This window comes from Toxorhynchites rutilus, chromosome 3, assembly GCF_029784135.1.
Source record: "Toxorhynchites rutilus septentrionalis strain SRP chromosome 3, ASM2978413v1, whole genome shotgun sequence".
Lineage (NCBI taxonomy): Eukaryota > Metazoa > Arthropoda > Insecta > Diptera > Culicidae > Toxorhynchites > Toxorhynchites rutilus.
In genome coordinates this window covers 133930480-133952019 of record NC_073746.1, presented here as the reverse complement: position 1 = coordinate 133952019, position 21540 = coordinate 133930480, and the positions used below count along the sequence as shown (strand labels likewise).

Sequence of the window (21540 nt, the reverse complement as noted above, 5' to 3'; positions counted from 1 at the left end):
CTAACAATCTGAAAGAAAATATTAAAACATATTAAAATATCTACTCTTACAACTAAACTATGTTTTATTGAGGTTAGCAAAAACACATTATAAAATGATCAGGGCAAAAGGTGGAGAGATATTTAGTTCATTGCGTTTGGAGATGACACTATCATAGATCAGCTGCGAGCGCTGTTACGGCCCAGGCCGTACACAAAAAAAAAAGAACACACTACATTTTATTTTCAACAACATTATTTGCATATAAATCTAAACATAATATTTACAATCACAAAAACTATCAAACACTTAACACTCAAAACACCACAGCAGCAACAGGCCTGAATCCGCACCTGCAAAATAGTATCAATTAGTATGACAAAATACAAAATATTCATTGTCACTTACCTCTGTTAACAGGAACAATCATCTGACGAACATTATTTTTGTATCACACACAAGCGATGTACACACAATACAAAACAACAGTCACAACTAACGAACAATAACGAGAGATTTTTTTTTATCCCTTTTGTTTAATTTAGGCTCATTAGCATTTTAGCTGTAACAGAGCCGAATTTGAATCGTGTACATGTCACATATTTATCATATCTATAATTAGCACATTACACAGTTGCCATTTTTCGGCGTTAGAGTATTCCCTTCTATACCATTGCAAATGGTACAAATTTACACAGTAGCCATTTAGGCGTAAGAGTTTTCTATCTGTTCTTCCATTATCCAGTTAAGACTGGACAGCGGAGACAGTCGTTGATCCATTGTTGAGTTATTTATAGAACAGCAGCCCGATGTGTCTTGCAGAGCAGAGCAGTTGTATGAATGAATCGATCTTATTTCGACCGTGGATCGATCTCCATCGCTGATGATTGTTGCGTGGACGTAGTTATTCTGTAACAACACAAAGATGGTCAATGGGGGCCCTGAGTTTTGAACTCACGATCGATCGCTTACTAAGCGAACGCGCAACCAATGTGGCTACGGAGACCCCCTACCAGAGATTTGTTAAAGAACAGAAACGGAAGGATACGAAGCCGTTATACAAAGCGCAAATGTATTATAGCCAACATTCCAGACGCAATCCAAACAAATGACTATGAGCCAATCGTATAAATAGGGCACAAAATGTTCAAAACAGTTTTGTAAAGCCTCTCAAAAACAATGAATGGAATGGAATCGGACAGCTCAGTTGCAAATAAACCACCGATCAGTATAGGTCAAGCTTTTGACTATATTTTCTCTACATCATTATCGGGTAGCCAGTCTACTCTAATACTTTTCGGAACTCTGCTCAGATACCTCTCTGGGCGGAGACAGGCGCCTAGGCGTTTAGATCGATTTTACGATAGCGTATATCGTAAAACAGATACTTGATATATAGAATTACAATTTAATCTGTAGTGATAAATAAAATGGGGGTTTTAATTTATACGATTTAAGATATACGCGATGTATACTTTGATCGATATTAGATGATTCTGATTCGATCCTACTTTATATGCAACTTAAAATATGTTATACGATTTTATGTTCGCTGGAGTAGTAACGTCCCAGTATATTAAATATAATTGATACCATATTGTAGCGAGCTATACACTTTTTTTTATGTTCGTTAATATTCTGAAAACTTCTTACTTTGATCTGAGGTCTTCCTTTTCCCTTCCAAAGGTCCAATCTATAGATCAAGGTGGTCCTAATCCGACCGCTGGTCCTGAACCTACCCACCTTTGTATCTCGGGAACGGTACTTGCTACTGATTTTTCAGTAGTGAAAGGTATCACAACACTGACAATAAGGTTTAATGGTGATTTTTTTCTTGTTCTCCTCACTCTCCCATACAAATGAAACACAAATTTCTGTATAACTCGAAAACTAATCAAGCAAATGGAGCCGCATTTGGAATGTGAAGGTTTTAGAGGACACGAAACGTTCATATAGTAAATAGACACTCTCTCTGAGGGTGAGCGGGAGTTTTGGTAGAAGAACTAGGAATTTCATAGTTAAAGGTAAATTCAACGGGGTCGATTAGAAGATCAATCAATAAACAGTTCTGCGATTGGACCCATGAACTTGCGCTTAGTAAGAAAACGTGAATGTTTGAAGGTATTGATAACAAAAAACTAATTTTGGGCGGGACGAAGTTTGCCGGGTCAGCTAGTAAGCTATATAAATTGAATCTACTTTTTGCCTTTAGTACAAGGAATACCATTATTTGGAAAAAGTCGGTGTGGTTCTGAACCGACTCGCATGCTTATTTAGCACATTCACTCTGGCAATAACCATCAATGGTTTGCAAAAGCCTGGCTCATCGGGTGGCGCTCAACACCGGGGCGCGCATTCGATTTTCTTATCAAACACTTTTGATTAACTCTATTGCACCTCTCGACTCGCTTCATAAATGCAATAAAAATGCCGTTTTGAAGGAAGTCACACTCTGTGTCTTGTGAGATTGAGTGAATTCTGTATTATGATCCTCTACCATGCTCCCAGTGATAATTTTCCATAAGTATTGCTCGCAACTGGTGAAATGAAAGGGTACGATGCAGGACGCACTTCCGAAATAAGTCAATATGACAGGCGTCGTGTTCCATCAGGGTAACGCCAAAGTTCATGTTTCATTGACAAGACGACAAATTATTTCGGAGTCTTACTGGGAAGTTCTATCCCACCAGCTAAATTAAGCCTTACACCAGCTAAAAAAAACCAAGGGCAAGCACTTCGACTCTTTGGCCAGCATAAAAAACTATTTTCGATGAGAAAGCCAACATGTTCTGAGAGGATAGAATTTTAAAACTGCGGCGAATGATTGTGGAACAAAACTGCGTATATAAAATTGAATAAATGTATCTCTACCTATAAAAATAATGCTTTTGTTTTTCCCAAAAAACAGCATGAACTTTCCGGACAATCCAATATAAACTATCGTATTTTCGTTCAGACAGTTTCCATTTCCATTTCCATTCATCTTGATTTTTGGAAATTATTGTCGGCAACCCTGTTCATAGGTGTTTTGGGGATACACTAGGCCAAAGATTTGCCTGCTAACATTACAACTTACTGTAATATTTGCAAAATTACAGATGATTTTCTATAACACTACAAAAAACCTGTTTTGGCACTTTTTTAAAATCGATAAGCATGTAAAAAGTCAGCTAAAATTGTCGATTTCACACTCTGTTCCTTTTTTTCGAGTGTGTAATAAAATTTTTTAAACACCTCCTTCTCAGGAGTCGGAGCATAAGAATTAAATTCTTTTCAAAAAAATCATATTATAGCTAGTGTTCATTCAGATAACGTTATAACTTTTCCTTAAACCTGATCTAAAATTTGTTTCTTTGGTGTATAACCTCATGGAATGGGTCCTATCCCTATTTGGACCACTGTACGTCAAATCAGTCTCCCTATCTGGATATTGTACATCAATTCAGATATTAAGAAATTGAGTTTAGCATAGTACACAAACATTATGAATCAAAACAGACAAAAAAGAAGTCATAGCTCAATTAAAAGTAATCAAAATTATTTGCCTAAAATATATAAAGGCAACAGGAGATAGGATTACATCTTGATTGCATGAAGCATCAAAATCTCTCTAATAACATGGCTTTTAATTTCCCCAACATTCGTGAATAAAATGGGGCAGTAAATAGTGAACAATATTGCCATGTTTATGACAGATTACCTCTCTCTTGGTGTGAATAATCGGTACGATATCTGTATGTGAACATCAATAAGCATGGTCCTTCATAATACGTTCGCTCCTGTCAGTCTCATTCATCTTTTTATTACCCTTACCTCTGACTTATGATAAAACGGGCCAGCTCAAGTGGCTTCATAAATTTCTCCACCACTTCCTGTCCCCTCGTTCCCGAACATAAACAGACACACACACGTGTGCACACCCCTCAAACAAACATTATTGATGAATGAATAATTTTATTGCCCGAATCAGCCGTCGTCAGTCGATTCCACACACAAAAAATATGGGGTTTTATTGCGCTCGCTCTTCAAACGCGTGTAAAATGCGACAATCCCACTATAAACAAGCAAGCCGAGTCGAATTGCGAGCATTCGGCACTCGGTAATGATCCAATTTCACGAGAATAATCAGTGCCAAAATCACGATTGCGTACAGGATCATAAAATACTGTGTCCTGTTTTACGACCACGATAACAATCCCCTTTTTTCAGGTTGCGTCTGTGGGGTAGGGGGATTGGAATCATGGAGACAGGGAGGGGTGAGGGATGCGAGAGAGAGAGAGAGACAGCCCGCAATCAAACAGCCTCACAGTCGCGGGATCCAAATGATGCAGCCGTAAAATATTCAAATGGGGAAACCAATATTTTATCGATAAATTCAGATTGGTTTCGGCAAACAAAAACCGAAGCCAGGCAGAAGCGCACGGCACAGTTGAACTGATTTCAGAAAACGTGAAATGGGGCACTTCCTGCGAGGCACAAAACATTCGCCGGCGGAAAAATAAAGCCTTACAACAAATGGAAGCGGAACCGAGCAAGAATCGGAGACGCATGAAACGGACTACGGACGGCACCGTTGATTGATCCTGTTATGGATAGCGCTCGAGAAGCCTGCCAAGGATCGTCGATATATTGGCTTTTAATTCATGTTGACTGAACTCTTGGAAAGAGGGTTTAAATTAACTTCCATCGATAGAGTCATTCTTTATCCCAGGTTACATTTGGAGCTTTTGAATAGTAAGGTTACTATGACTCTGAGCTGAGGATCATCTCATAAAAGTGCAGATGCCGATCCAAAGTTGAAAATATTTTTTCAACGGGTATCTGTTTAATATTATATCTTCCCAACATTTGAACACCTCCCGAACGATTTACGACGCGGGAGGCATTGTGTAATGCAAAAAGGAAAATCACCTTTCGTCGTCACAATGTCGCACTCCCCGCCGTAATACAGGAACCACCTTATACGTATATAACGTATATCCTTCCACCTTCACTCTCTGAACAAACTCAAAACAGCTCATCTGAATGCCTTCTTCCGTTCCGGTAGACTGGGTGCCTTTCGAATGCGATATGTGTGAAAGAAAATTAATACCGTAGAAATTCGCATGCACCATTTAGGATGGTTCCTACCCGTCGGAGCCCGGCTCGTGTTTTATCTGGTGCTGGTTTTATCCTTTGCTGTTATGCAGGACCGTTGATGGAAAGACAATATAATGTATGACACGGTGCTGCTTTCGCCCATCCTGTCTAGTATTCTTTCGTTCCGTTCCGTTTCGTTTCGTTTCGCTATTTTACCAAAAGTAAATATTCACGAAAGTGCCTTCCTCCGTGCCTGGCAAAGTCGTCCTTCCCAGCAGTAGTCGTACGTGTGCGGTGGCAACCACTGTGACTGACTTTTGCCAACAGTCACAGGAATTGCACATACACCCAGTGGAACACGTACATGACGTGGGATGTTGGAGATTAGAAATAGAATAAATATCGATGGCTGGAGCTATCCTTTATTCCGTCCCGAATTGCTGGTATTATGTTACCTATAAAGGGGATGTTGTTTTCGTATGGTGCTTTTATCGAATTAGAATAATAAAAATTTCATCGAATTGCCTGTGCAAGGCTGTACGGAATCGAAATATGCCAACTGCTCCAGTGACTCAATTATGGTTTTGTTTATCTGCAATATATTCTATTACCTGACATGTGGACATGAAGCATCGAATGTATCCAGTTTCGCCGGAAGGGTTCTTGAACGTAAAGCAATATGCTCTGATTCCTTTTTTTATCGTACAGAAATATTTGTGCTTTTCAAATCGTTTTTTTGAATATAATACGCATGTTTTTGTATATTGTAAAAATGGTTGTTTTGATCCAAAAATCCCAAAATCTTCAGTTTGTGTCACCGCCACGCTTTTTATTTTAGCGCACAAAAGTGAGCAATTTATTTTACCGTAAGACCGTCGAAAGACTTTGGTAAATTTTTCGTTCTAACCAAAGTTCCAGTCACGGTCCCAATGCGTAACTATCCCCGCGTTGATTGATTATTGGGATTCCAAAGTTTCTAACGTGGCCAAGTGTACCGATTTGTTGTATGAGTGAAAATTTAACCACCCAATAAATTCGTAGATTCCCAGTATACCTATGACGCTCGCTATCCAATTTCACGCTTCCTCGATAGAAGGATAGGCATCTACCGTGCAAATTCTGTTGATGTCGGAAATTCTTCGGCTTGCAAGATTGCCAGGTAAATCCAATACCAATCTAGTTGTTAATATCCGTTAAAGCTCGGCAGCAAGTAACTCTTTCCAAACATAATCGAACAGAAATCTTGTCAATCGATATAGATCCAGAGAAGCCGGGGTGAGATTGCAGCTATCGAAAATCTACCTACTCTACCATTCGTTGGCATTGCCGTCACAGCATCTCGAGTTTCTCTTACATATATTTATTACTAGCTGACCCGGCAAACTTCGTCCTGCCCAAAATTTATTTTTCGCAATCACGTCCACATTTTCTTATTAAGCCCACGTTCATGGGTCCAATCGCAGATCTGTTCATTGATTGATCTTCTAATCTACTATTTAAAAATAACTTTTACCATAAAATTCCAAGTACTTCTACCAAAACTCGTCTTTCTAATATCAGATTATTTTCAGACACAATTCTCATTCAAGATTTTTCAACCACTTGCAAATAACAAGGTTACATGGAATAAATGTTTGATAAAGAAAATATGGTAGAATAAAGACAGGCCTAAATCGGACAATTCCATTTTCGAGTTTTGCTCTTATCAACACATTCTGCGATCCATTTTTATTTATATAGATAGAAGACGATATAGGAGTGCGTTTTATCACATTAAAATTCATTTCCACTCTCGAACGAAGATCAATTTCGTTTGTGCAAACATCAAATGGACTAACAACGCTTGTTAATATGTAATTGTAGAATTTTTTTAATTTTCTCATTTTTTCAAAGTTTTCCGAAAATTTCCAATTGTCATGTTTGGTTGAAATACTTGTATTATTTTTATGGGACCCCCTTTCCTTTCCAGAGGAGGGAGGAGTGTCATACCATCATAGAAACATTTCGCGTATCCACAAACCCTCACATCCCAAATTTGGCTCCATTTGCTTGATTAGTTCACGAGTTATGCAAGTAATGCAGAAATTTGTGTTTCATTTTTATGGCAGACCCCTCCCCTCCCATTACAGCGGAGGGAGGAGTGTTTTACTACCATTGAAACATTTATTGGCACCCTGAAACATACACATACCACGTCGTACCACAAAAAAAACTATTTCTTGCCCCTCAAAATCTACATATGCCAAATTGGGCTTTGCTTGCTTAGTTCTCGAGTTATGCAGAAATTTGTGTTTGCCAAATTTGTGTCCATTTTCTCTTTAGATTTTTAGTTATGCGGAATTTTTGTTTCATTTGTATGGCAGCATCATAAGAACCTTCCCCGGCCTCGAAAACCCCTACATACAAATTTTCACATCGATTGGTAATTTCCGAGACCATAAGAAGCAGAAAACCGGACAGATAGACAGAAATCCAATTATACAGGGTTTTCCAACTTTAAATTCCGAAAGTAAATTGAAATAAAACACACTTAGAATTCGAATTTCGATGAAACTTTTATTTCAAATTAAAGTTTGGTTTATACCAGTATGTGTGAAATACAACATCATTCAAACGTCCACCTAGGGCTTCCTCGCACACCTTGATCCGGAACGGGTAATTTTTGATGACTTTTCGACATATATATGATATGACATATAGGGCGGTATCTCGGTCATAACTTCACGAATGTTGTCTTTCAAATGTTCAAGAGTTTGCGGAGAGTTGGCATAGACACGGTCTTTCGCATAACCCCACAAAAAAAAGTCTAGCGGGTTCAAATCGCATGATCTGGACGGCCAATTGGCATCACCAAAACGCGAAATTATGCGTCCCTCAAATTTCGTTTGCAATATGGCCATGTTCGGTCGTGTTGTGTGGCACGTGGCGCCGTCCTGCTGAAACCACATGTCATCCGTATCCATATCTTCAATTTGTGGCAAAAAAATCGGTTAACATGCGGCCATAGCGCTCACCATTCACAGTTACCGTCTCGCCGTCCTCATTTTCAAAGAAATACGGCCCGATGACTCCACCAGACCATAATGCGCACCAAACAGTGACTTTTGGCGGATGTAATGGCCTCTCAACAATCACGTGTGGATTTTCTGAGCCCCATATATGGAAATTTTTGGTGTTCACATAGCTACCGAGCTCGAAATGTGCCTCATCGGTGAAGAAAATTTGATGCGAAAATTCAGCATTTTGCTGCTGCTGTTGTTCGTTCACCCAATCGACGTATGCCCGACGCATTCCATGGTCACCACGCTCTAATTTTTGTACCAGTTGGACTTTATATGGATGTAGGTGCAAGTCCAAATGCAAAATTCGCCACAATGATGTGTTTGACAAGCCCAATTGCTGAGCACGCCGTGGAATCGAAACATTCGGGTCATCCTCCACACTGGCAGCAACAGCAGCAATATTTTCGGCCGAACGCACATTACGATGATGTACAGGTTTCACAATATCCGCTACGGATCCAGTTTGTTCGAATTTACGCACTACATTAGCGATTGTGTGCTCTGTAGGCCGTCCATGACGACCAAAATCCGTCCGTAATGCTCGATAAACAATTGCCGGTATAATTTAACAAAATTAACACGTTGTGCGATGCTAAAACGATCCATATTGTAGAATGGCAGACATTCAACTAACGATATGACGCTTTGGTTGACAGCTATGTCAAATAGTTGTCAGCGCAGGGCTGTATACTTTCGGAAGCCCGAAATGGAAAACCCTGTATAAAGATATGCATAGTTAATTTTTTCGAATTTTTCAAATCATCTCAAATATTTTCCAAAAATCACCCAAATCAATCTAATTTGGGTGAAGACAAACTCACAAAATATATGGACGACGTAGATCTGATCAGCCGTTCTCCCGTGATGATGAGTTATACGTACGTGGGAAAAACTCTCTTTTATATATAAAGATAAAAGAGCCTGAGCCTAGAGCCGTGGACGGAAAGTTGACTTTGAACTTTGAGGACAATCGCTTTTGAATTGTGTTTTCAGACCTTTCAGAAATCCGCAGCAAGTTTAACTGATTGGAAAAGTGCATTAGATTTAAAATTTACAGGCCAAGAATCAAATTCAATTGAAATTATGGAACCAATTCTAATTATAAATTCAAAATTGAGCATACATTGACAAAATAAACCACGCCTTACATGCATTCTGGGATAGTGAATGACAATATCGTTATCTTTTTTTAGATTTCCCCAAGTGTTTCCGTTCCGTTCGACGCATTCATTCCCAAACAGTTCGCTCGCAATCAGTTTGTTCCGAATCAGTTCGTATTGTTTTCTAAATGAGAACGAACGTTCGTTAAATCTTTTTGGTAAACTGGTCTCGTACCCTTCGTGGAAGGTTTGCCCGTCACTACCCGCGGTCTAACGGCCAAATTGTAAGCAAACATGTTGTTTGTTTCCCTTCCCTCACAGCATAAAAAATGGTTAAAATCTTAAAAACATGCCTACATTATTCGCTAAATTGTTTACTATCTTCACTGTTTGTGTTATAATAAAAAAAAAGTTGAATAAAATTTCCTATCTAATGGTATACAGTGTAACATATATCACAATTCCGCCTTATCCAGGAGACGGTCCAGATCAATTCTGGAAAATTTGCAACAATGCAAGACCTATGCAAAGATTATTAATTAGCTAATAACTTGAACTCCACATAGGGATGAGCTGGGGCGTAATTCGTCACATGACTCCCTCACATGAATTCATTAGAGATAGTATGTTCTCTAAAATATGTTTTATGAAAAATATATTTCCACTGGAATCAGAAGTTTTCCCGGCTAGCGATCAAAAACAGAATTGATATTCTATTGCAATCTTAAAAATAAATCAATCAGCTAGTACTCGAATAGATATCCAAAAGAATTGAAATGTGTTGAACGTAAATAAATTATGTCACTGTTTCATCCCGGTTTGCCTTTTCTGCTTTCAGGCTACACCGGCAAAAACTGCCAGTTCGAGTCGGATCCGTGCAATCCATCACAGTGTCTAAACGGAGGCACATGTATCGGCAACTCAACCCACTTCAGGTGAGATTACCACAGTTATATCCATTGATTCCACCACATCCTCAAGTGTACTTTCGCATTCGCAAAAAGTCGGCTCGGCTCGACTCGGCTCTGCCGATGCGGCAACGCACCTAATTCAAATTTGATTTCGATGGTATCAAATTGTATCGGGGAACAAATATGGGGAAGCAAATGAGAAGCCGTGTTTGCCTATCGATTCACGGTTTGATTATATTTGCAGATGCGACTGCACCTCGGGCTACACCGGACCGCTCTGTCAGCATAATCTCAACGAATGCGAGTCCTCGCCGTGCGTCCATGGAATCTGCGTTGACCAGGAGGATGGCTTCCGATGCTTCTGTCAGCCAGGTGAGCCGGGAGATTATTCCAGGAATTTATTGAACGATTGCACGAATATCTGGGAATGCTAACGGATGCTAAGGCTGCATCTGGAATATGCATCTGTGGAACTAATCGACGATTTGAAATCGAGTCTGCCAGTGTGTAACAATTGTTTGAAGTTCTCCGTCATTTCCTGACAATGATTTAGCCTCCAGAATCGAGCCATAATATTTCACAACGCTCTCAAATGTTTCTGATATGGCATCATTCAGCGGATCAAACCTCTGGAACGTCGGTATTTTCTCCTTGGTTGAAAAAGCCATTGCCCCACATCAAGCGTGAGGAATTTAAATTTCGGTTTTTGATGAAAAATAAATTAGTGTGCTTGAAGCACATTGTTATAGCCGTTCGGTCGGACATAGCTACCAACCAGCCGCATGTGACGCCACTTACGCGTCCGAAATTTATTGAATTTGTCATGCATTGGTAGGAATCGTTCAATATGCAAGTCTCGGATCCGCCCGGTTTCAAATTCTCCCATCGCTCGAACGCTCGCTCGATGACATGATTGTTGTACTAATAGATGCCACATGGATTTTGTGGTGTTCCCCAAAATGCAGATCCACCTGCATTAACTTACCACGCGCATAAAGTTCAGATTCATCACAAAATCCATTGGCCACCATCGCCGGCAGAGCAAACCTTCCATGTGTAAACATAGTTGTCTGTTTTAATTCCAGGATTTTCCGGCGAGCTGTGCAATTTCGAGTACAACGAGTGCGAGTCGAATCCGTGCATTAACGGTGGTCAGTGCATCGATAACATCGGTGGCTTCTCGTGCAAGTGCACCCGTGGCTACACCGGCAAACGCTGTCACATTAAGGTAAGTTGCCTAAAACCGCCAAATTATTTCGGCTCTGTTTGTATGCGGAATTTGTACACACACGGGAAATTCAAATTCAAATTCATTAAGCAATATATTTGGATACGTGACACATTTGTGAACATCAATATTTTACGAGATAGAAATGTTTTTGTTATGGTTATTCTGAGGGTGTTTTCATTTTTTAGCAACCAGGTACTTCTGCTGGTTTGGATGCAGATACATGGTGTTTAGATGCAGATACATGGTGTATTCAGATAAATTAGCCAGTAGTGCGCATAGACACGAATTCATGGACTAACGCTTGTTGGACATTCGCGCTCCAAACGAAATAACGGAAATAGTGAAAATAGTTAGGAGTAAAAGTATATGACTTTACGGATTTTATGATAAAAGCGGCATCCATTCGATACATAAAACTTGCTGTTTCTTTTTGAAAGGCGTCAACGATCCCTGTGGAAATTTTGCAATCTCAACGTATGCTAGTGTCATTTATTAATACTTAGTTGAGATTTCTCAAGCCAAATAACACGCCTTGAATGTATTTCGAAGGGCAAGCTCTACCACAGTGCAAATCAAAAGAAATTTCTTTGACGTAAATTCCCCGGCCAAAGCGGGAATCGAACCCGAACACCCGACATGATAATGTGAGACGCTAATCACTCGGTCACGTGAGCACTGAAAAACCTTGCTGCTATGTTGTTTAAAGAATGCTCCATGGATTCCACGCTGATAGAAGTTCAGTTTCGCAACTGAAGCGATTCGGTTATAAAGGCAATTTTTTGACGTAGAACTATGTCTTTCATAAGGGCCCAATTAAAAAACAGGTTAGGTTTTTATGAAATAAAGTTAAGGTTAAAAACTATGTTTGCCGCGAAAGAATTTTGGTGATTTACATATAAAACGAATCTGAAATTGCCTAAGATTTGTTTGATATGCTATACATTACAATCCCCTGGTGTGTTGATGGTTTAAATGGATGAAAGCTAGAAACATTTCGACTTTCCCATACATTTTTTTTGCTCATTTGTGAGTTTTCCTACCCGTGCCGTCAATAATGAGCAACTTTATTCACTAAGGATGATAGCTGCGCTTATCTTGAGAAATTAATGTGCAACTTTTCTCGAGATCAGTACTTTTAACAGAAGCGTTTTGAGAATATCGCAAAATGAAAATTTCGCAGCATTCTAAAATAATATTCGAAGTTATAAGCACGCAACTTGAATAAAATTAAAACGTAGTTCTACGTCAACAATGCAGTCATGTCTTGGACACAACCTCCTATAATTTTATTTCCTCGGAGATCGGAATAGCTCTTTAGAAAGGGCCGACGTCGTGGACTGAAATGAATAGAAATCTGAGGTAACCATGTCTGGAGAATAGAGCATCACTCTTTCTAGATATCTCTTGACAGATCCACGAATATGTGGTCTGGCATTGTCATGCTATAAGCCTGTCTTGTCGTGTCTATTATCCCATTCCGGTCGTCGTTCCTTTAAATCAGAGATCGAAATGTTCGCCTACTTGAGAGAAAAAATATCCATTTTCACCCACAGGGAAAAATACTTGAGAATATAAGAGTCGAGGGAATGTTATACGCTCACTTCAATTTTCGCGAGAAACGCATTGCCGATTTTTATATTTCGAAGAGTTATGATTAGCCAAATAAAAACGGTAGGACTACGTCTTCCATTTCTGTACTGGGGTGTAAGTTCAAATTAAAAAAAAATTTGAATGATCGTAAAACCAATATTGCTTCAGCCAAATCTTTCTTCATGGAGGCTCGAAGAAGCCTTTCTATGCTGAATTGAGTTGGTGGCATGGCAGTCGAGTAATGCGGGGCAAAGGTGCGCACCTAACTGTTGTTGTCCAATAACTCTTGAAATAAAAGCAAATAAAATTCCGTTTGCTTACCAAATTGTAACTATATGTATTACCTTCGAAGCGTAGTACAAACATTTCCCGAGTTGTGTTTGTAATTGGACAAATACCTATTTTAATACAAAAAGACAAATGCGCACCTTTGCCCCATAGTGGGGGCAAAGGTGCGCATCGTACGGGGCAAAGGTGCGCACTTATTGAATTGAACTTCTGAGATAACTTATACCAAAAATCAATGCTTTATCATCAGAAACGGGAAAAGCATAATTACTAGAGAGTGTAGGCACCGTCCAGTAGGCAGGAGGGGGGTGTTCTATGTTTTTTTTTATGGGTGAGAAGAGTGGATGTTATGATCGAACATACTACGTGGATATTTTGGGAGGGAGGAGACTGACAATATAAGTTATTCGAAACAGAATTCGTTTTCTTTTTCGCGGTATATAATTTCTTTTTGACATATGACGCGGACTAAGGCGCATCAGTCCTGATACTGGCTGTTTAAATCTGTTTCTCCGCTCTTGAGTTAAATAATGAAGAACGGACACCAGATCATTTTTATTTATATAGATCAAGTTTATAAATACATAGTAACCTTCACTTGATTTATTTGAAACTCATTGTTGAAAAAAAAACAATATTTATTTGAAGTTTATTGTGAAAATATAAATATAAACGAAACATCACCGTTAGTCAATTGAATGCATAGTGAAAATAAAATCATTTTTCATTTGAAATTGATTTCGAATTATTTTTAAGCAATTGTTTATTTTTATTCCTCATCTTGGATATCGGTTCTGAGATTCGGCGACAGGTTCATCATCCAGGCTTCCGTTCAATGCTCTCATTGTTCTCCAGGAATGTAAGGATATCATAGATACCGGAACGGGCGTATCTGGCGGACTCAAAGTACTTGACGACGTCCACTTTCTTCGCAACGAGATGGCTCAGTACACACAAACTATGGTCGGTTCTCATACTTCATTAGATGAAGGGTGTTTGATTACGATTGAATCGAACGTTCGAGTTTGCTTACATTTCTGGTCATGAGTAGTAATGGCATTATGTGCTTGTAGAGTCGTTTAATAACAGGTCAATGTTAATAAAAGTGAATCGAGTTCATGTATTTTTCGTTAGATTTCATGACGACAAGTGCCTTGTATAGTTTATATTTCATGGCGACCGTGACAGGACATCACGGTCCGCCCAACGTCTTAATGAGATAAGATGAATACTAAGCGATATCATCAGATGCCACCAAATCAGTTTATTAGATGGCATTTATCTTTTTTTTATTTCATCATATTATATTTCACTAAAACCGAGTGAATGATGAATACAGATCGCCATCGACAACGAATGATAAATTCAAACTTTGCATTGATGGAAAAAAAAAAACCGGAATGGGAACGAAGACACGATGTTTTTTTTCTGGAATGTAAAGTGTGTCGCACATCAAATTGCACCATAGAAAATTACCTAGTTAACCGACCATTTTCAAACTTTCAGACAATAAAATATTTGCGACATGGCCAGAAGATCGTAGGGCCCTCGTGTTGCTTCAACAGGGGAAGCAGACGCTTCGGTAGACACTCCTTGAGGTAAATCTGCCCGTTTACAGTCCCGGTAGTCACGAACGGCGCATTCCGTTTGCCACCTGACCTGATTGCTTGCCAAATCATGCCCCGAAAGCTGCCAGAAGTCTTTACTTACAGTTTCCGGGCCCGTGACTTTCTCACCGTATTTTGCCGCTCGTCGCGATTTGGAGCCTTCTACACCTTGTACGTGTACAGTCCCTCCCGGTTTTTTTTTTGAAATTCAGTTCAGTTCATTAGATTCTCGAATCTTTCATATGAAACTTGTAATTTCTAAACTTCTTCGGTATAAATTCTATCGACATTCAGTAAAGTCCTACGTGTGGGAACTTCCAGTATGTTCAGCAAATTTTCACGCTCGATTCTCTCTAGCAAGACTATGGCTCCGCTCTAGTCTGCCTCAAATGGGTGGTTATCCATAAGTGAGTTTTAGAACACTGCACAACGTAGATATAGCCTATTTCAACGATTTACTCATTATTGGGATGGTGGGCATGGTTGCCACATCTAATTCTGTAAAATTTTCTGAAAAAAATCTGTATATCTCTATTTTGAGCAAAAAAATCAGTATTAAAATATGTATAAAAAAGTAGAAGAGTCTGAGCCTAGGGGCATGGACGGAAGTTTGACGTAGGACTGTGATTGTTCAGAACAGTTGTTTTGTTTTAATGGAATTCTTTTCATTGTTCAGAAATCTGTTAGTTTAACTCTTTTGAAACTCCAAATGGTAGCCATGGAAAGGGCCGTTTGTTATATGTACTCATAACCGTCAAACAGTTTGTAACAATCAAAAAAGAAAATCAGCTTCTGGTAGGAGGATGATGATTGAATGGATGTAGGATGATTAATGAATATCAGTCTGACACATAACAGAGTGGAATGGTAGATGGAGAATATGAGGATCGGTAAACGAAAAAAAAAATTATATATATATATATATATATATATATATATATATATATATATCGTCATTGATTACATTGAATATGAAGTTTATGGGAAAGAAACAAAAAACAAGTTGAAAATACATACGATTTCGTGATATTTTGAGGAAAAATACACATGAAATCATGAAGTTGCTTCATTTCAAATGGTGATATTGTTATTTCTTTCTATTGTGTTATTCTTATTATTGGCAGAAGCTTTTTCGGTGAAACAATGTTCGTTTGCAGACTATCACAATCAAGTCGTATTGTTTCTACTGCTCAATCTATCATAGAAGGAATTAAGTCATTGAGAATAATGAATATGAGTCATGAAAATTATTAATATTTTATTTCGTTTCATTTTTGTGATGCGATGTAATGCCGATCTCAATAATGCCCCAAATTATAATCGCTGCCATCCTCCTAGCGGAAGACGCTGTACAATTGGCGATCTAACGCAAAACGTAAACGTTCGGTGAGAAATCTGGATTTTGTTTTTGAACTAAGAAAATGATGATTAGGTAACATAAAACTCAAAAACAAATCACGTATATTTTACTCCCGGTATTTCGAAGGTAGTTCTCACATCCATCCATGTTTCAACTTGTTTTTTATTGTGCTCTCGAATTTCCTTTTTTGTATCAACCATTGTCAACATTTATACAATTTTCACTACTGAAAGAGGTAAGAAAATAACATGTTATATATAAAATTGCGCAGAATTAAATTTCTTCCAAACTCATCGCAATCAAATAATCGTAGTCCTACGTCAAAAATGAAAAGAAAGGTTTCATTTTGAATTTATTCTTATTATTTATGGGTTGGTAAAGTCTTGATACGATTTGACCAACGGAATAAATCATAAAAAGGTTTTCTTATAATCCTCTAAATTTTATGATGTTAATACATAGTTCCTTTATGTTTTACCTTGAAATATCTCAATATTTTTATAAATCAAGATATTTTCATAACTCTACGAAAAAATAGTTTATTAGTAAGAAGGTAGATGAAAAGATACACTGTAATAAATTTCATATTTAAAATTGAATTTTGAAAAAATCTGAAAATTCTGTAAATTGCGCAGAATTAAATTTCTTCCAAACTCATCGCAATCAAATAATCGTAGTCCTACGTCAAAAATGAAAAGAAAGGTTTCATTTTGAATTTATTCTTATTATTTATGGGTTGGTAAAGTCTTGATACGATTTGACCAACGGAATAAATCATAAAAAGGTTTTCTTATAATTCTCTAAATTTTATGATGTTTATACATAGTACCTTTATGTTTTACCTTGAAATATCTCAATATTTTTATAAATCAAGATATTTTCATAACTCTACGATAAAATAGTTTATTAGTAAGAAGGTAGATGAAAAGATACACTGTAATAAATTTCATATTTAAAATTGAATTTTGAAAAAATCTGAAAATTCTGTAAATTGCGCAGAATTAAATTTCTTCCAAACTCATCGCAATCAAATAATCGTAGTCCTACGTCAAAAATGAAAAGAAAGGTTTCATTTTGAATTTATTCTTATTATTTATGGGTTGGTAAAGTCTTGATACGATTTGACCAACGGAATAAATCATAAAAAGGTTTTCTTATAATCCTCTAAATTTTATGATGTTAATACATAGTTCCTTTATGTTTTACCTTGAAATATCTCAATATTTTTATAAATCAAGATATTTTCATAACTCTACGAAAAAATAGTTTATTAGTAAGAAGGTAGATGAAAAGATACACTAAAATAAATTTCATATTTAAAATTGAATTTTGAAAAAATCTGAAAATTCTGTATGTTTACTGACACTCTGTATTTTTGTATAAATAGATTCTGTATTTCAAATTTAGCGAAATTTTTGTAAATTATATTCTGGAATGGATATCCTGTATATGCGGTAACCCTAGAAGTGGGTGTCCGACGCTACAGTAAATTGTATCGAGATTTCCGGTCAGGTTTTAGGTTAATGAAGATTAATATTATTAACACTGCAAAGGCTGTCGTACTTTGGAAAAACTCTGATATTTACAACAATTATTTTTTCTGTGACATATTATTGATTTAATCTTCTCGGTATCACCGATATATTGACTAATGTTCTATTTGAATGCTTAATTATCAACTATAGCCATCAATTTTACTTATCATTTCATAAATATTCAAAAAAAAAATAGAAGAAAAAGAAGAAAATTTACGAAACTGACAAGCTTCAGAATCGCAATTCCATACAGAAACGAATCGATTATGGCGATGGTCTGTTATGCAATACTGCACCCAACATTAATTTTTAGCACATGTTTTGGCATCCCGATTTATTAAACAAAATGAGCTTAATAATAACAGAAAATGTGCTTCTCTTCTATACTGGTACTACATTTGTATAATATACTAGCTGACCCGGCAAACTTCGTCTCGCCCAAAATTTGTTTTTTGTTATCAAGACCTTCAAACATTCACGTTTTCTTACTAAGCGCAAGTTCATGAGTCCAATTGCAAAACTGTTCATTGATTGATCTTCTAATTGATCCCGTTGAATTTACCTTTTACTGAAAAAATTCCTAGTACTTCTACCAAAACTCATCATTATAATATCAGATTATTTTCAGACCCAATTCTCGTTCAAGATTTTACAACCACTTGCAAATAAAATGTTTCTCCGTTACATGGAATAAATGTTTGATACAAAAAATATGATAGAATGAAGACAGACCCCTCCCCTCTTCTCCCCTTAGAGACAGGGGAGGAGTGTCTATTCACCATAGAAACGTTTCGTGTCCCCTAAAATCTTCACACGCCAAATTTGGATCCATTTGATTGATTAGTTTTCGGGTTATGCAGAAATTTGTTTTTCATTTGTATGACAGCTTACTCTAAGAGGGGGGAGGAGTGTCAAATCACCATAGAAACATTTATTGCAGCCTAAAACCTCCACACGCCAAATTTGGTTTCGTTTGCTTGATTAGTTCTCGAGTTATGCAGAAATTTGTGTTCCATTTGGGGGGGAGTGTTGAACCACCATAGATATGTTTCTTCCCCATACAACCTCCACATGCCAAATTTGGTTTCGTTGTCTTGATTAATTCTCGAGTAATTTAGAAATTTGTGTTTCATTTGTATGGCAGCCCCCCCTTAGAGAGAGGTGTGGAGAGTCTAACCATCATAGAAATATTTTTTGCACCCTGAAACCTCAATATGCCCAATTTGGTTTCATTTGCACGAATAATTCTCGAGTAATGCAGAAATTTGTGTTTTATTTGTATGGTCGACCCCCCTTAAAGAGGGGGGTGGACCACCATAGAAACATTTATTGCAGTCTAAAACCTCAATATGCCTAATTTGGTTTCATTTGCTTGATTTACTCCACCCCTACATACCAATTTTCATGTTGATCGGTTCAGTAGTTTCCGAGTCCATAAGAATCAGACAGACAGACAGACAGACAGAAATCCATTTATATATTAAATCTTTTCGCATACCTTGCCACATACACGGCCCAGACCAAAAAGGATATAGTTTCACGTTTATGCTCTCATTTTAACATGAAGTTGGAAAGTTTTTACTCTTAGAAACCACTTATGGTGTAATATTATCACGCTTTTATGTAACAGAGCCAGGCGCGTATAGCACATTCCAGTCGGCCTTGGTTCGATCTCCGCTTGACATCGTTTGGACTTTTTTTTTGGATACAATTCCAAGCTGACGTTCAATCTGAAAGAATGTGATGTCTACTCCCATACATACAAACATTTGAAAACTTTAACTTTGACACCTGTTTTTTTGGAATCTAAAAATTATTTACAAAACCTTTTTTTCATTGCTCGAATTCCCGAGCTATGGGGTCTCATTTTATTTCCCAATTGCATAACGAATCCCAGGAACCGAAACTCATTATCTTAAGCACCGTCATTATCATCGAGTTTCTGTGCCGTAGGGCTTATTGATCGCTAATTATCGAGTGTAATCGACTATATTTTAGTGCCTAATTCGATCCAGTTTCATCAGTGCATTCAGGCAACGTTCTGCAACCGATTCGCGTGTACTGACTTTTCACCATATCCTCCCAAGCAAATGGGAACGGCTTCATTAAACATTTATTGCTTTCATTGACAACCGAACGACCGGCTGCTCTCGCAGAAAAGAAGAATTATCGCACTTCGTCTCATGCGAAAATAATCCTGCCATGATGACGACAACGACGACGATTACTCCGTAAATGAGACACGCCTACATGACGGGGAACACCTTGTGTTTGATATATACATACAAAAATTGTGGGAAAGCCGTAACGCAGAGACGTGAAATAAATCCGAAGTCGTAAGTTTTCCCTCCTTCCCGAACCCCACATAATGTGCTGTGGCTTTGTTCAAACTTTGTTCGACTCCCATAACCGCAGTCAGATTTTCGATTCGAAATGGAATCAACTTTTCCCTGCTTGTTGAACTGCAATTTTCTTAGTTGAGTGCAATTAGAACCTCGGAGCAATTATTTTTTTCTGCTCAATTAATTTAAATCCTCCATTTGTTCTCATGACGATGGAACGGTGGGCGAGATGGCGTTCCGGATCGTTGGAGTGGATGCCATACCGACACATTTTTTTTTTATTTGCGGTGTCCAGATTCGAAGTGTGTATTTGTAAATTGTGAAATGTACTACTCCCGATAACGTTGACCTGTCCACCGAGGACGTAATCACCCGAACATTATCTGATAATCCGATTAATATGAACACTTTCTGCAATCTATCCAATTAAAAAGCGGTACGAGTTCAAATTAAGCCCACATCCTGGATCGACTTTGTGTGGGTGTGTGTATATTCTGAATATTAACATTTTTTCTTCTGTTTTGTTCATTAGTAAGTTGGAATACGTTGGTTTAGCCTTGCTTAGAGTTTTTACACCTGTCATTGTGTTGTCTTTTCTCTTTCCCCTCACCATCCACAGGTGGACTTCTGTGCCAATGACCCATGTCCGGACGGTCACCGCTGCATAGATCACGGAGATGATTTCACCTGCGAGTGCCCAGGCGGACGGAACGGGCCAGACTGTAACCAGGTACCCAGGACGGTAAGTGGTGGACCGAGAGTCGAAATGGAAAATAGAAAACTTTTGCTTCACGGTAACTGCAAACTTTTCGGTCTATTCAGATATTGTTCATCATTCGCTTCTTCCCCTCGTAATAAGATTACGGCCAACAATGGTGGGGAGCAAGAATGCAGAAAAATAAAATGGGGAAACCTTTCTGTGAAGTTGGGATATAGAAAAAAGAAAACTCTTCATTCCCGAGTGGAGTTTCGGTCTGAACTCGCCAGAAAGTTAATGCTCAGTGTGCTTCAGTATTTCCATTTCAGCTGCGAAACGTAAAACTTCAATCGGAAAAAAATACCAACTATTTCTTGCTCCTTGCATTGCATTTCACGATGAATGGGGATTGTTGTTGTTGTATAAGAATGGTCCTAGAACTCAATATTCATAATTGGAAGTTGGCGAAACTATCAAATCACGTTGGGGAATTAGGGAGTTTTACGAATGAATTGAGCTGAAGGTCGAAATCGGTGACTGCGCTCGCATTGATTGGGTAGAAGGTCTCAGAGCTTAATTGACAAACTGTGTATGCGTAGTGTGAAAATTTCTAGAAAAAAACTGATTGTTTATCTAAACTCAGAAAAGAAACGAACAACCCAATATGGCAGCCTCGACTGTTTTGAAAATTAATCTTTTATCTTTTTTCTTTCTTTTTTTCCATTTTTTTTCAATCGATCGATGTTTAATAAAAAAAAG

General features: G+C 37.9%; 1 protein-coding gene across 2 annotated transcripts in view; it reads left to right on the top strand.

Moving 5' to 3' along the window:
• LOC129775166 (uncharacterized) overlaps positions 1-21540 on the top strand; it is a 366981-nt gene that overhangs the window by 283430 nt on the left and 62011 nt on the right. For both annotated transcript variants that reach the window (XM_055779542.1, XM_055779543.1), the window contains 4 exons: positions 10059-10155; positions 10376-10503; positions 11217-11359; positions 20704-20826. In XM_055779542.1, coding sequence (XP_055635517.1) covers positions 10059-10155; positions 10376-10503; positions 11217-11359; positions 20704-20826 — 491 coding nt within the window. The remainder of the gene's footprint in view (positions 1-10058; positions 10156-10375; positions 10504-11216; positions 11360-20703; positions 20827-21540) is intronic.